This window comes from Parus major, chromosome 2 (genome assembly GCF_001522545.3).
Source record: "Parus major isolate Abel chromosome 2, Parus_major1.1, whole genome shotgun sequence".
Taxonomy (NCBI): Eukaryota; Metazoa; Chordata; class Aves; order Passeriformes; family Paridae; genus Parus; species Parus major.
Window position 1 is genome coordinate 75,620,424 of NC_031769.1, and position 17,469 is coordinate 75,637,892.

General features: G+C 35.5%; 2 protein-coding genes across 10 annotated transcripts in view; one reads left to right on the forward strand and one right to left on the reverse strand.

Moving 5' to 3' along the window:
• The window catches only part of COBL (cordon-bleu WH2 repeat protein), a 73,433-nt gene extending 67,794 nt beyond the window's left edge, over window positions 1–5,639 (reverse strand). For 3 of the 4 annotated variants that reach the window (XM_033512134.1, XM_033512133.1, XM_033512135.1), the window contains exon 1: window positions 5,412–5,639. In XM_033512134.1, the coding sequence (XP_033368025.1) occupies window positions 5,412–5,624 (213 nt within the window). In that variant the 5' untranslated portion in view covers window positions 5,625–5,639. The remainder of the gene's footprint in view (window positions 1–5,411) is intronic. The other variant, XM_019009168.2, reaches the window with a different exon arrangement.
• CDH18 (cadherin 18) overlaps window positions 1–17,469 on the forward strand; it is a 1,344,136-nt gene that overhangs the window by 1,076,751 nt on the left and 249,916 nt on the right. The window lies entirely within an intron of this gene.

Below are 17,469 nucleotides of genomic sequence, written 5' to 3' on the forward strand. Positions count from 1 at the left end.
TGCAACCTCAATTTAAACTCCTTTGGTGACAGAAGGTGGCACACTGAAAAATAATACAATATTAAAATCACAGTGGCCAGATGCTGAGCAACCAGACGTAGCTTCTGACATCTTAAAAGTTCAGAAAACATCAAGCTCCAAAATCAGCTTCCTAATTATGGACAGCTGAGCTAACCATTTCTAAAAATCTTGGCCACTGTTTTAAAATACATCTTACTTCTGAAAAGGAATATTATGAGTCACAGGTCCAAGTAGTTTCCAAGTCCATACCTGTAGCATACACATGGTAAATTTAAGAACTGAAAATTCAGGGACTGATTATAAAGATTTGGCTAAGTTTACAGTTTAATAACAATTTGAAAAAAAATAGTATGTTATTATTTCACTATTAAATTATTAATACATTTCTTTTAATGCCTTTCCTTTATCTTTACTGCTTAAACATTATTCTGTGGTTCTTGCTGGCAGAATGAATTCCAGGTATGCTTTCACTATATACTGTGCCCATTTGCAGTGTCATTTCAAGTGTTTCAGGGTTGCCTGTAGAGGGGTACAAATTCAATGGCTTCCAGAAATGGCATTTCACTGGAGTGTTTTTCCTCCTTTTGACACACTTGCTAATATGCTCAACCGAACAGGGAGGACCTAAGGTTTCAATCCCAGTTGTATTCTATTTATTTGGTTTACATATAATAGAACAGTAAATAATACTGTAACGTGAATTCTGCTGTGAGAAAGGCAACCCTACCAAAAGCATGAAAATGCTACTAAATGGATAGGATGCCTAACCCAGGGTCCTGCCAGCTCTGTATCAGAGAGGAGAGATCATCCTGTGTGGTGGTCAGTATAAGAGAACATGCCATAAGATGGCAAAAACATAGTAATTATTGAAAATGTCTTCTAGATAAGCAAGACATTTGGCAAATTTTTAGTGTATTGTATTTTCTCCCAGAAAAATATGAAAATTTAATTTATGCTTGTTCACATTATAATGATTGTCTTAAAGCCAAACTTTTCATTGAGGTGTAGAATTGGTTTATTTTAACTGTGGACAATGGGAAAGAAAACTGCCAGAAATTATGAGAGTAAGCCTGTGGCTCTTGTGTCTTTTTGTTCAGGTGAGTAAGACTCTTCAATAAATAAGCTATAATTGGTGAGAACATACCAGCCTTGATCAAACACTGGATACAAGAATCCTGCTCTAAAACATGGTTTGGCCAATAATTCAGAGTCAATAACCATCCTCAGAAACCCAAATTTGAGATCCAAATGGAGAAGAGAGGAATGTAAGAGGCAGGGCAAACCCCCGCAGTATGCTATATATCTTAGTTTGTTTATAGCAACATACAGGAGACTACACAAACAAGTAAATAAACTTGAAAATTATGTTGGTACATTACAACATTCTAAAAGTGTGAGTCCAATTCTTCATCTGTACTAAAAACATCAATACTTTTTTTTTTATTATTATTTAAGCCACTGTCTTGCCACATAACAACTACAATTAAAGTTTGTGGCACAAATGGTAGAATACTGTATCTGGTACATCGTTCTATCATTCTATTAGTACAGGAATTTGACTGGCTAGTAAAAAAATCCCTGATGCCTCCTGTTACATTTACAGTGCTTCTGTTCTGAAAAGGGTAGCAGCTGAAATAACACACAGCTCCTTTATCACAGTCTACAAGTTGTATTTCTGACATTTGAAATTGATGCCAGAGCTTTTTTACTCATGAAGGCACTGAAGAGTCAACATCTAACTCTATGTTGTCTCCAAAAAACTCCATGAACCTCTTCTGAATAAACCACTGCATTTCATAGACAAAGCTCTTGAAGAAATGCTCAAGGCCAACTTTATCACATCCCTCACTTCAGTTTCTGTATTTCCGCATACATGTTAAAAAACAAAAAAAGTTTACTTCCATAAACTAATCTTCCAGTGCGCAATACTCTTGACTTCCTAGAGACTCAAATAACTCTATTTCAGAGTTCTTTCAGGTTCTTCCAAAAGATTATTTTTTCCATGAAAAACACACTTCCTTTACTTATTTCTTTTAGGGAGAGATCACTGAATAAGCCTCTAAGGAGATGCCTGTAACTCTGTCAGATTTCACATGTGGCTTTTCTCTGTGTACTCTGTCTACAATGTCATACTCATACAGGTCTTCTATTTTGTCAATACACGGTGTATGCTTTTTTTGGGGGTGGGGAAGGACAGAAATTCTGCTAGCATATCTTCTGTAGTGCTGTGACAGACAACAGAGACGGCATAGGGTGTTCAGTTTTAACTCACCCCTACATTGTTCTGCTCTACTCTTTGAATTGTATGGGCTTTGTGTTGCAACTTAAGAAAGCAGAGGACCTCCTTGCTTTGTTAGCATCAAACCTCCTGGATTTTGTCCTGGAATTGTTATACACCATAGCATTTTGAAGATTATTTTTCCAACGGACTTCTCATTATTATAAATAGCATAATATGGAAGATATTTAAGAAAACCAGGGCTGAAGTCTCCAGGGAAGAAATCTGTAGACTATTTTCTTTGACTCTGAATTTCTTTGCAAACTACTTAGTGCATGTTCAACACACTCTGAACAAGACATGAATATTTTCTAGGGTATATTTAAAACAATTACAGAGGGAAAAATACCTTTAAATAGACACAGAAAACTACTGCTGTTGCACTAAAAAGTAAATAAAGTTACTGCAGGGGCCTTATCCATGAGGAGATAAATTACCCTAAGCCCTACAGTAACAAAAGCTGTAAGATTGTAAAGTTATATTGCAATAAGTCACCTATGCAGAAAAGTGAGTAGAGAAATCTAAATGTAAAGCATAAACTAAAACATCACAGTCCTCATACACATGGAAATTTGGGACCACTAGGCAGGGAGATGAGATATATATAACCCTAAAGGATCATCTATGCCTGGAACATAACAATGGGTTAAAAATAACAGGCTTACTGGGCTGGAAAATTACAGGTGTTCATAACAGTTACAGTACTTGATTTCCTACACAATTTTATGGAACCAGACAGCTAAAAAAGAAAAAAGTTCTGAAAGTTCAGAATACCACCTTTTCATTTTCTATTAGTGTGCTAGCTTCACTGGAAATAAACATGTTCCCCTTTCGCAGGATCTTCCTGTTAGTAACAGTTGCACATAAATAAAGTTTTCTAAACAAACATCTTATCTTTTTATGGAAGGAAGTCCATTAATAAGGAATTGACGTCCTTCCTTGAAAAAAAAAGATCAGTGCTAATTCTTTCCCATAAACTAAAGAAATAAACTTACACCCTGAGATTTTTTACTCTATTTTCACAGCAAACTGGCTTGTCTGCACGTAGATAAAATGGAACTATTTGTGTTTCTTATAAACAATATCTCTGTTGCTACTTTGCCCCATAATACTGAATAATTAATTTCTTCCCTCAGTTTTTGATTGCTTCACGGAACTTGTGCTTTATTTCAATTCTACTCCATTCCTGTTAAAAGTACATGGCAGCCTTTTAGCAACATTCAGCCTAGGAGCTTCAGAAACACACCATAAATTTCTAACATTTTGACCTAAGCCATCACTTCCAGAAATACGTCCTTTACTGAACAAATGCAGCCAAATATATTCTAGCAACTTTACTGTGGTCTCCACTGACTTTGTCAGTTACACAGAACATTTCCTTTACTCAAAATGAACTTCATTATGGAAAATTCTCTGACACAGCTTTCATCTGCTTCCTTTCTTCAACATAACTTTTCTTTCAGACTAAGAGAATTCAAAGTTGATACAGTACTGCATATTACTTGCAAAAAAGAAAATACAGACTTTTCTACCAATGGCTTCAGAAAACCAGCATTTTAACCTATTTGCAACAATGCTGAAAATAGAAATGTTAGTATGTTTAGGGAAAATTTAGATTCGCAGTGTTATTATACATCATAATTTAGAATCTCAATGCCATACTGCAGGGAGATCAGCCAAAGAGAATGGCAGAATAAAGTAGTCTGTGGTTATCATACTTGTATAAACTTAAAAGTTATAATGTCATAGTATTTTGGTATGAAAAGATCTACCTTAAATATTTTGTATTAAAAGATTTACCTTAAACACATTACTCTGGGGGACTCAAGAAACCTCATAGAAATTTCAAAAGGAAATTTTAAGGAAAAAAGTGCACAAGTGTTGCTAGAAAAATGCTGTTATTTCTCTTCAGCTGTCTCTATAAAAGAGTGCTATTTCAAAGGCATCTATTCCAATTCTGAAAGATGAAATGTGACTACGTTCCGGCAATCACACTTAGATAACCTAAGAATGGGAAAATAAAAATCTGTAGTCCTTTACCAAGACTGCGCATTAACTTTTCTTACAGAATGCTTCACTTGAGAAGGTGTTTAACATATGCGTTTATGCAGATAAATAAGAGTGTGACAGGGAGTAGGACAAAGCAACAGGCTCCTCTTCCTCTGTTGTGAACTCAAAGACTCCTTTCTGACTTCATTTTGCACTAGGACAGTTTGCTTTCCAAAGGTCAGTCTGCTGCAGAGGTGACAAGCCCATAGCTGGTAAGAGTCAGTCCACGTTACACAGCTTTGGTGATATTGGCTCTTTGCACTCTTCTTTGGCATCCATATGTAACTTTATGTGCTGATTTCTAGAGTTTACATTTAGACCATAAAATGGTCTATATTAGTTGCTGGTGGAACCAGAAGACTTCATGTACTTGTGCAGGTTCAGTAACACACATCCGAGTGTCAGTAAAAAAGCAAGAGCAATTTCCTCTTCCTTTAGCTCTATTCTTTTCAAAGGCTTAGGTCCTCAGAAAGTCCCCCCCCCCGGCCCCCCCCCCCAATTTCTGTTTAATTTTCAATAATGTGCTGCTGAACAGTGATCTTTCATAAAAGCAAAACCAGAGCACTGCTTTAGAAGGTCACATGGCACAACTCAGAAAAGAGAGCAAATATTCTGTTATCCCATAGCAGCACTGGAAACAGGGATACAGGCAATAGCCTAGTAAGCATTTGGACAAAATGGTATGCTGAAGGTTTCTGTCTCTTGTTAGAACTTCCACCTGCTCTCCAGGACTTCCCCAGTCAGTAAGGATACCTTATACAATTTCCAGCTTTTCTGCCTTACTTTTTGTTTACCCTCCTTCTTTTAGCATATTGCTTCACAAAACACTTCTGACTTAGAATGATTCATAACATGGCAGAAAGCTCAGGGCAGTCTTGACAGAGCTCAGTAAATGTGTACAAAAAACTAAGACTTTTGATTATACTATCTTGTAAGATGATGTTTTGGTTAGCTGTAGCTAATGGCTAAATAAAATACCTGTGGATGGCTTTAGGACTGCTGAATGAATGGACGGTACCTAGCGCACCAAACAAAGGAGCCCATTCAGTGGTGTCACTGTTACCTGTGCTGCTGTCCTCTCTTGTCCCCTCACCTCTGCGTTCGGCAATACTGGTGTTGCCACTGGTGGAGGAGGTGCTCTGCGCTTTTTCACTTCTGGGTTTGCTGTCATTCCAGAGATGTTACCAAGGGACAGTGACGAACCCAGGCTACTGGAACGAGAATTCACCGAAGGGGAATTTGGTGCTGTGGAAAAACCCTGTAAATGAATGAACATCTTGGATTAACATCAGTCTTTAAAAACAATGGGAAAGAAAGAAGAAAAACAAGACACATCTGGTTACCCTTTAAACAATGATATGAATAATCATGTATATTCCTCTGCCAAACCTGCTGAATTGCAAACTCTAACTTTTGGAAACTTCCAAAGGTCAACTGGAACAAAGCTTGCAGGCAGTATTAATAAGACAGGAGGCATGATAAGCACCTACTGCAGTTTAACAGTATTATTGATGGGAACACTGCTGCTGCTTGCTATTTAAAATATAAAGTTCACATCAAGACATATAATTACAGTTATCCAAATGCATTTGTGGTTGCATTTAAATTACAAGTGTTACACATTTCTGGAAGCAAGATTTACTCTTAAACGAGAACACCATATTAATAAAATGCTGCCAAGTGTCTCAGAGTTTTCTATTTTGTTATCAATCTGCCTGATTTACCTGAGTCTTCTCCACAGATTTACATAAGAGAAATTCTGCTACCATTAAACTATTTCCAATTTACATGCACAATCACGCATAATCACTTACAACTTACTGCAAACAACCATTTAACTTGGTGAAAAGAAGTCCTACTTACAGGCACCACTCTGGATTCTAATTGGCTCAGATTAAAGGAGAAACAGAAGACTAATTCAGTAATTCCTTACTGTTAAAAATTACTTTAGTTCTCATTGAAAACTTAATAAAATCAATGGAAAAAGTCTAATGGATTTCAGAATCTTAATACACTTTTATATTAATATACAAACAGAAACATATGCAGTCACATAGTAGCAAATCTACAAATAAAAAAGATTAAAACTAGGATTGTTTGAAAATGGGCTTTTTAATTTTATGTTTTACTCTTAAATTCAATACTTCTTCTTTTACTCTGCTAATAAAAATCTTGCAAAAACTTTTCCCTCTAAATCTGAGTCACTTTCTCCTTTTTTTTAATTAAGAAAACCTTCCATATTAAATGGAAGATTTTACTTCTTAATTAAATTATTTGACTGTAACTTCTTCCCAAAAATATCTTCTGTGGAATCAGCACCGATACCACTTCACCATGACCTCGAGCTGAATAGCTCTTCTGGAAATACAGGCTGATGAGCATGGTTGATAATGCTGTTCTTATCATAACAGAACATGCTACAATTGCAAAACTCTCCCATCGAGGACATAAAGCTCTCTGGTGGAATTTTATCCAAAACGGCAGAATACATACTGGCAGGAAACTTAAAGGCCATCCCAAATGCCATTAGTTTAAAAAAAAAAAAAAAGATCATTTATTTCCACAAGTACCAAATGCAAGCTTAGGTAAAAACTAAAAAAACAGGGCAGCGAACTTAAAACCACAATTAGTTTAGTTTTAGAACCATGGAGGAAGCACCGATAAAGCATAAAGAGCTAAAAAGTAGAGCAATGCAAAAATATATATAGCATACAGTAAGACTCCTTTACTGCCTGGTGAAGTTCCATGTTCTGCAGATTCCTGTGAAAGCAACTGAGATGCAAACAGATTTGTACCTTGTCCTGCATTTACTGTGCATGTGATACCAATTACTGACCAAGATGATTTTGTAAATTTTATGTTGCACACTGCACAGCACACTTCATCTTGGAATAATGTATTTAGCACAAGTGGAGAATGATACCAGTCTTCTTTGACTGAAAGCAGTGTTTGCCACATCTTTTTCATCACCAGCTCTTCTCAATTGAATGGCATCAATAAAATCTTTACCCTTCTAGAAAATGAAGAAAAAAGCTTGAAGTAGACGGTGTTGTTTAAAAGATTAGGTATAATCTTATAGAGAAATAGTCTTGTCTTGGCCCTGTATATTGGGCAGTGGAAAAAGTAATGATCTCATCTGTAAGTTTAAAGTCAGTATCAGTGCATACTGTATCAGGTCCTATCAAATAGTTTGTTTACTCTTACAGAAATAATGGGTTCGCAGAGTGAAATGCAAAGTCGTGTCCTCTTTTCACACATTTCTAAAACAACTGAACAAAACAATTTCAAAGTGGATTCTGCAGGTATGTTTTTAATGCTATTAATTCTTTAGGCTTCTAGATAAAAGGGTGCAGAAATTTTAGACAAAGATGTATGAAAATAATAAAAAAGCCCTAAGACCTCCCTCCTAACACTACAAATACAGAGTACTGGTAAGACAATAGGCCATAACCATTAATCTTAAATGAATGTTCAATTTTATCTCAAGATCTTGAGGCTGGAGGGCTATGAGAATCCTTTTCCAAGCTACAGGTCATTGGGAAGGAATACAGTTATAAGCAACCAAACAGTTTAAAGCTGGTTTTAAGCATGATTTCCTAACAGAAGATACGGGGTGGGGGGGAAGGTAATACTTCCATGACACTTTAAGTAGTTTTTATTAAAAAGACTTGAATGATAGAAAAAAAACCACCAACCTTGCAAATTCATCTATGTTTTCTTTCCCAAGTCCAACATTTATATCAAGCCCATTATTCCTTTACTGAGCATTTCAAGAATGCTCATGTAAAAACAGTTGCCCTAAATCAAAAACTCAACACAGCTTCCAGGGAAATGGAAAGAGGGCAGTTTTGAACTAGTTTTGAAAGCCCTCTCATGCAGCAACAAGAGGCCTAATTGCCTAACTGGAGGCAGACCTTCAAATTCTTGCATGTGTATAGTCAGATTCATCAGCTTTAAGACAAAAAAGCAACCATGAACACAAAACACTGATACAAGTGATTACGGCATGACTTGTCTTTTATTGTGAAACTATACAGAGACACAACACCTTACCCAGCTTTTATATTTTATGTTGGGTTAGATACAATGCAGTTTCTTTCCAAATCACAGGATTCTGGAGGTTTTTCAGGCAGTTTAGCAAGGCAACTATTTAGAACATACAACATTAATCAAGCAAAATTGCAGGGACATGATATCTACATGCCAAATACTTTAACCATCTCTCATTTCTTGTTTTTCTAATTTGTTATCAAAGAACCGATTGAATTACTCAAATTACAGCAGTGTAAATGAGGAAAGCCAAATTCAGGAACTGAAGCCAATGTTGCTGGCTAAAACAAGTCGGCCCTTATGCTCTGTTTCATTTGACAAACAGGTTAGCAAGAATACTCTGCTCAGAATAAAAATCAGTTCACAGAGTCCATGTGTTCTATAAGAAAAAAAAAAAAAAAGGAAAAAAGAAAAATAAATTCATAAAAGAAAGTTCATGGAAACTAATTACATAAAGAGCTTTCAAAAACATCTCTCAATGTGCAAAATCAGTCTTTGTTGAACCACCAGTGTTCAGATTAACTTTTTGCAGTTCAAACAGCAATTAATTAATGAAAACTAGCAAGAAAAAAACCGTTTTGGTTTGGGTTGTTTTTATCCCTGAATTGAAGCATACCCAATACAAAACCAGACAGACCAGCATAGGTCAGCAGTCAGGTTGGAAACTAGATGACCATAGGTTTGGAATATGTATTGAAGCACAACCATGGATTAAAGTCCATTTCAATTTGATGACGCAGATGCTGGAAGGAGACAAGAAACAATTTCCATACTAACCTATGGTGCCATCATGTGTCATCACCATTTCATGCTAAAATTGCCAGCTAGTTTTTTTCCTTCTCATTAAATTTCTGAAATCCCAGGAACTTCCTGTTTTTTCCCTAATGTACCAGGTGTTTTCTTTGGGTTTCAGCAATTTAATTTTAAGATTTTTTTCCTATTAGTTCTTCTAACTGAAATTTAGCGATCAAAGACATTTTTGAAGGGTAAATAGCAACTGCTAAAAACACAGAAGTATGAAGGCTAAGAGTAACCTGGTGAAGTATGCATACCACTCTCATTTAAGAATTTAAAAGCAGTCAGCTTTCTACAAGACTTCTAAAGTCCCATAGCCTGCTGAACTCAACACATGATAGATTAAGAGTCTAAAGCTGAGACCAGTCTCTGTTCCAAGGTCATCAACCAAGAATGCAATTGTAAAATACCTTTTTCAAACTACCTCCTTTTTAAGAATACACAGAAGTTCTGGTATCTTATGGATACTTTGAAAATTTTAAAGTCATATATAAATAAAAGTATGAGTAATTAATTAAAAATATAACTGTACTGTGGTGAGAATTCTGTTTTACAAAAACAGATGTGTATAAAAATGGAAATCAGATTACAATTGTTTTAAAAAGACGTCCCTTATATATAACTTCTTTACCCAAAGCCCTGTTATTAACATTTCCTTGACTTTCTGATGACAGTAAGTGGCATTTAAAGGTCAGCAAGGAAGAGGCTGCAGATTGCCTGTGAGTGACTTGACTTCCTGTTCCCTGTTCACACTGGTCAATAAAAATTTTTCAAAATGTCAAGTTCTTTTCTTGTGAGGTTGCTACAGACAAGCCTTTCTTCCACAGCTCTTTGCCAAAACTCACATATTTGAGCTCCCAGTCTTGTTATGCAACTTCCTCCTCAGAAGTCTTTAAATCAGAAGTAATCAATTCAGCTGTTTTTAAGCACTCAAAGTACCAGATATATTAGCAAAAAGTAAGGGTTTTATTTTTCCCAAACTAGAGATGAAAAAATAAAAGTATCATAAAGGATATAACTTTTTTTGCAAGTGAATACAAAAGAGTGAATACAAAAGGTAAGATTTACAGCAGGCAAACAAATACATCTATTCAGTGACACCAAGAATATTTATGCCTATTAGACATTTAAACTCCATTAATGCCAACTTTTATTGATTAGCTGAATGATACCACAGCAGATTACAACTGGCCATATAAAGTTATGTCAGACCTACTGCAGAAATTGAACTTAGAGACTGCATTCCCTGATATGGTGCTGATATTACTTACACTAAATTTGCAATAAATTGACAACACACAAACTGAATTAATCTAAGCTCCTGCTTCAAAACTAAAGCATTATACTGCAATCATGAGATTGCTGGGAGACACAGTTAAAAAACCCAACAAAACAAACCAAAAAATTGTGACTACTCAGATTTTCCTTCCTAACCAGATACACTGAATACAGTTTATTTTTCTGTACTCCCTGAAGCAGTTGTGCTGACAGTGTGCAGTCAGAAGGAAAGAAAAGTTAACCTTTTCCTGTTCTGAACTGAAAAAAAGCATTTTATGCAATTTACTTTATGCTGCTTTATTATCTCGCTGCATTTTGCTGTTGGTAGGAAAATATCTGGTCACACATCACAATAATAAAAGAGAAGCAACTATTTCATTCTCACAACACTTATTTACACAGGCTGTACTGTGTTGATTTATATGCCTGGAAAGTAGGCCCTCAAGTTCTTACTGTAAAAGTTTTGAGCTATTTTTTGAAATCTGTACAACTAGTGTTTCCTTATGAGTCTATCAGAGCATCTAGATAGCCGTTCCCGGTCTTGTGGAGAGGGCCAATTTGGTAGACACCAGAACTCACACAGCCAGAACCAGAGATGTCTGAAAACATTCTGTCTCCTGTGCCCCTGCCAGTTCTCCCTCAGAGTGGATGACCACATTCGTCTTGTTTTAGTACAGAGTTTTTTGATCAGAAATCCTAGCAATGCCAGGTCCAAGGCAATCACCTCCCAGACAAAATCATCTATTTTATCTCCCATTGCTAAAGTGACCAATCTGCCAATCTGTCACTGCAGAGGTTACTAAAATTTTCCTGTGACACAGGTCCACACCATCTGCAATAATACTGTTTTTTTCTTAATTGTCTTTATCATAATTTTTTTTTCTTGTACCGTAACCATAACTTCCCTTTCTAGAAGCTTATCTGATTACTTCTCATCTTCACTTAGGGAAGCTCATGTGATGGAAAGTGTCTTCACAGCTAAGAGTACAGCCTTGCTTTCCAGCTCCAACTGATTTGTGTTCACTTTGCAACTCCTGTGGTATCCAACTTCTTTTCCAGCTGAAAAGCTAAAAGAACAACGATCCAAGGAAAAGAACTAGAAATATGGAAGCCTCCAGGAAAAAGGTTTTCCAAAACACACCAAGGGGTTTAGATTCACTGTGAATTTCTCAGTAGGGAACAAGTATGACTATTAACTCTGGCCCTTTCCACAACACTGAGGACAGCAAGGGGCACAGCCAGAGAGAGCTTCCAAGAACCCTTCTTTAGATTTTGTTATACTTCTTATATATAAAACATATATATATGTTATACTCATATATATAAAAGAAGTGAAGCAATATTCAAAACCCATTTTCCATTTAAAAATCACATGGAAACTGAACAAATATAGCAAAACCCACAAGTAAGAACCCACACATAAGCTGCTTATTTCTTTTAATGAATTGTCAAATATTATATTTTGAAGTTTAGGAATATAAGCATTTTATTCATATCGTTAAGAGGTTAGAAAACATGGATTGGGAATACATGAATTCCACTTAAACATAAGCATGTCTGTGAACTCTTGCAATTAAAAGGAAACAGATGCAGTATCACCCACTACTACCACCTCCCTCAGTATTCTGTCAGTCTGAGATCACAAATTCAATCTGAGTTCTCCAAAACTAAAGGAAGTACCATGGCAAATATAAAGCAGTGGAATACAAGTCTAGGAATTCAACAATGTGTATTAACCAAGCAGCACAGAGATTGTCAAGCCAGTTACATTTTTTTAAGATTTTATGACAGATAAATGCTTTGAGAATTGAAACTTTAAAATCACTTCTTGTGATTTAAAATTCAATGTATTTCCTCCAAATAAATTCTCCTGTTTCTGTTTTACTTTTCAGATTTTCTCGAGTCAGAATATCCATCATGCTTAATAAAATCTTTGTCTATTACTGCTACCCAAATTCATTCATGTCAATCTGAAGAAGTCAGTCGGTATTAAGAGAAATGGACACAATTTCTTTTCCATTGCAGCAAGAGATGTATAAAAAGGAAGACAAGCTTACTTGATCTACATTTTTGCTTTTGTATCATCTCCTCTATCATCTCATCTACACTCAGAAGATGATATGTCTCAACAACTCAGAAGGTGGGAGCAGAGACAATGCTGCCTGGTACTAATGGGAAGACCCTGTTGTATAAATGGGTGTTTGGTAGGCACACACATATAAATCCTTTGTGTCCTCTCCTATCAGTCTGGACACTGAACTCATTGCTGTAGCCAGCACACTCATATCCTGTGGACCATGTGAATCACAGCTGAGGAACCTGTTAAAAACGAGATAAATAATTTCTTTGATTCAAAGCTGTTAGCATTGACAAGTCACTCTCAACTGGATATAATGAAAACACACTTGCTACAAATCTTCATAATGAATTATTGATTTAATATCTGCCACTGTGTGTTCTGTGAAGGAGAAAAAATTATTTTGCTGAAATCTGAAGATATTTAGCCACAAAAGAAAGAAACTTAGACTGCTAAAAAATCTTTTCTGAAGAAATGTGATCAGCAAAGCAAAGAATGGAACATTCGAAACCTCAGCTCAACATCACACAAACCAACATATTTTAAAGTTAATATTCCACTAGTCTCCAGATTCTCAATTTACAAATGCAGCTAAAGATGATAAGACACCAAATTATTGGGAGATACTTCAACATTGGTATAAATCCAATTACATCCATGAAACAGCCACAGGCTTCAGCCTGTGTCCATTACAGGTATCTTTATAAGAAGATTTACTAAAAACAGCATGCTTTTTAAAAAAAAGAGACATGTGTGTTCAGTCCTTTAAAATGCCACTTTATAGTGCCATACATGTTACAGAGAAAACATGGACATATATGCAAAAGCTTCCAAAACATGCCAACCTCCTTTGTGCCCTTATGGTGCTCTGCAGCGGAGACCATCAGGCTGAGTGACAGCACACAAAGCATGTGGGTTTTTTTTTAACTTTCTGGATGTGAGACATATTTTAAAAAACCCTAAAACGCAAATGCTTTTGCTTTTGTTTTGTGTATACAAACTAGTGAGAAAAAAACATCATTATCACAGCATGGAAAACATTTTGGGATCAAATGTTCCTATGCTCCTTGACAGTTTAAAGGAAACATTTCTACCCATCACTCAGGTGGGAGGTATGGAGCACTGGCTGCAGGCACAATCTGAAGTGAACTCCAAAATCAAGCTGAACTGCAGATGACAGTCTGGGATGCCACCAGATGCTTCGGGTAAGGTTTGTTTGCATTCCATAAAAGTGTAAAATTATTTATCTTGACTTTCAAAAGTGCATAGACAACTTTGTGTCTTATTTGATAGAATATTCTTTTTCTTTTCTTTCTTTCTTTTAATATCATTTTTAGGAAATACCAGAATCAATTTACATCTAAAATGCACCCTTTTCTGGGGGTGTTTTACACCTTTCTGGCTAGGCTGCTCAAAACTTATCTTCCACAAGTCCAAAACTTTTTGCCACAATGCACTGTCAAAATATGTCAGCCTATAAAAAACAGTATTTTGAAAATAGATTTTTCATAACTGACAAAAATACCAGTATATAAAGCCACTATGGGAAGAAATAATAATTTCAAAAGATTCCCAGAAAGGAATATCCAACAAAAGATAGAGAGTCAGCAAATTCAGCTACTCACAAATTTTTTTTTTTGATAGCTACGTGCTTCTAGTGAGAGATGTGCAGGAAATTATAAAATAATTGGTGAATCATAAAAGGAAATAATAAAAAATGTGGAAAACATTACAAATCTCTTTTTGGGTATCTGTCCAAGTGGAATAAAAGCAGACATGAAAGAAGTAGGAAAGAAAACATGAAGTGAGAATGGGAACAAAAACAGTAATTGTGGCAAAAATAAAGTGAACATGTTCATGAGATTTGACCAGAAATTAAGTCCTTGAAGAAATTCAGGGATAAAAGACTGGAAAAGGAATGGAGCATAGCAAAAAGCAGAAGAGTTCAGTGAATGTGATGATAAGAGTACTGACTTATATCCTGGGGAAGGAGCAATGAACTAAGGCTGTGCAGGACAGAAATCATATTTTGGCCCAGAAAGATGGTGATGTTCATATTCACTTGTCATGAGGGCAGTGGGGGAAAAGTCAAGTGAACAGTACTCAGACCAGGAAAGATTTACCACTGAAAGAAAAGGGGATTGATATATACAGATTTGTGAATGTGTGATAAATATTTCTGTGAGAGGGATTTAATGCATAGTAAGATGTGGAAATGAGGCAGAATGGAAGAGAATAACAAAAGAAACATTTTGAAACCTACAAAGAAAGGTCCAAAAGCCAATGACAGACTCAAATAGAAAAACAAATTTTAAAGGAACCTGAAGAAAGAATTACAGAGGAAAATTCACATGGAATCCAAAATTCAGTTAAATCCCAGTATAGAAAGAAGACAGGAAAATATTAAGCTAGAAGGAAAACAAGTGAACATTAAAAAAGAGGCTATTTACACTTTGTCTTAGAAGGGCATTGGCAGATAGAAGAAGAGTAATCTTAGAAGACTGACGATGGAAAAAGCCACATATTTGTAAGCTTGAAAAAGTTGGTTTCTCCTTTCACTTATACTTTTGCACTACATGAAAATAGATTAACTCAATCCAATAGTGTTGAAGAACCAAGCCTAAAATCAAAATCTGTCTTAACTAATGGTCTGGAAACTGACTTCAGGAGACAGGGAGTTCAAAAGGTCAAAGTCTGACAACAAAAAGAAAAAAAAAATACATTTTTCCACTGGTATTAAACATTCATCAATCATAAATAACCACAAAACAAATCAGAAGTCTTGAGCCAAATGAATTCATCATTGCAATATGAATTGATTTTCTCTAGAATTAATAATTATTTTTAATGAATCAGCCTATGTTTTTAGTTCATGGAAGACAGGAGTAATTCATCTGCAATATATGTCCTCTTGAAATTCAAACTATTTTAAAAACTAATGCAGAAGTTCTTCTCTGCAAATTCTTTTAACATATAGAAACTATTAAACCACTAGAGATGATCATCTTCAATATATTTTCATTGTAGATATGCCAATTTATATTGGAGGAGAAGATGGAAACTTTACATAAAACATACAATTTTAAAAATATCTGCTTCAATGTCTGCATAGTCAATTTTTATGGCAGCCAGAATTATGAATGAAATAGTTCCCTGGAATGTGGTTTTTAGGTGTGTATTTGTTTAGTTTTGGAGAATTAATTTCTGAGTTTTACTGAAAGTATTTTTTATTCCACTTGAATTAGAAAGTGTTTTCTCTACATTTTAATAAAAGTGTTGTCCTTATGCAAGTTTTCTGGAGGCAAGAAACATGAATGATCAATCCTCAAAATTTTCACCAATATCTGCAGAACCTCTCTGAAGTCAAAGGTGTTGCTCTGATCTATTCAAGCTCAGGGATCTGGCTTCCAGCTCCAGCCCTCATAATCCAATTCTGATACAAATATTATTGATATACAAATATTATTAACTTAGAGTGCATTTCTGCAACAACTTTTCCCTTTGAAGTATGTGGTGACTGTAGGTGGTTAGCTAGAGGGAGGTAAATGCAATCATCCAACTGTCAAAGCAAATTTTCGAAAATGAAACTTTACACTTTGTAATGACAAACCAGTGGCAAAGATATTACTGAAAAACAATATAACCTCTGAAGACTTTAAAACTTAAATTAGAAGAACAAATAAGCTTTTGAACTCTAAAATAAGTGCAAATCTTAAAACAAATTCTAATTAGAGAGTCACTAAGATGATTCTAACAACATGAATCAGAAGGCTGCAGCCAGAATTTTAAAGTTTCAATTAGCTCTTCCAGATGTCTGGATGTGCAGGTGTGCATGTACATACATACATACATACATGGATCTACGTGCAAACACAGGGATGTATGTACACACAGCTTATCACTTCAATTAGCTCTTCCTAATATCTGCACGCATGTTTGTGCCTCAATGAACACATACTTACTACATAGTGAGTAAAATATGCTGGCATAAGCAATCTCCCTAACTCTCTGCATCTTTCATGCTTTCAGGAATTTCAGGAGTTTCATGAGAATATCTGACTGCAAATTATAGCACTGGAACAAACCAACTCTTTAATGACATATGACAGCTTTCTTGCAGAAGACAAAATCAAAAGACAAACTCACATCGTGCTTACAGCTGGATTGTCAGGTACTGATGCCAAAAAAACAGTTTGAATTATAACAGCTAAATATTTAGTTCCAGATCAGCATTAGTGGTCAGGAGTGAAAAGAAGGAGTCAGGAGAACGTCATGTGAGAGTACAAGGGAGAGGAGAAGGTTTAAACACTTTCTTTCTGGATAACTGATAGAGCACATCCAGGTGTGGTACACAGCCACCTTCTGTTTCATAACACCCACAGATTGATACTTGCAGAAATTAAGTTTGTCTCATTAAAGGAGGTGATCAGTTTGGATAGAAAAACACATATGCTTATATTTTGAAGAAGTCAAGTGAATTAATTTCAGGATCTGAATCTTCCAAGATCATGAAATTCAAATCCAAACTTCCTCTCCATCCTGAAGGATGGTCCAAAGACTATGCCCTTTGGAGAAAAATCAATACCCTGATCATGCTGGCAAAACCCATGTAAATTCATTAATTGAGTTCAGAGGACTAGGCTAAGAATAAAGAAGCAGACCCTCCCTTTGAATTTTCTTTAAAGTAATGCTTGAACACTATTTTAATATGCTTGACCTTTAAGTCTTTTCCTACTGTGGACATTTTTTTTGCTATTCTTTCAACACTAACTTTGTCTAGACCACTCCATCTTCTAAATAAGCGTGAAGTGATAATATCGGATACTGCAAAGGGACTGGAAGTACAGATGTGCTGGAGACCAGGAAGCTTCAGCCTTTTCCCGCTTTTTATATATATATATATATATATATATATATATAT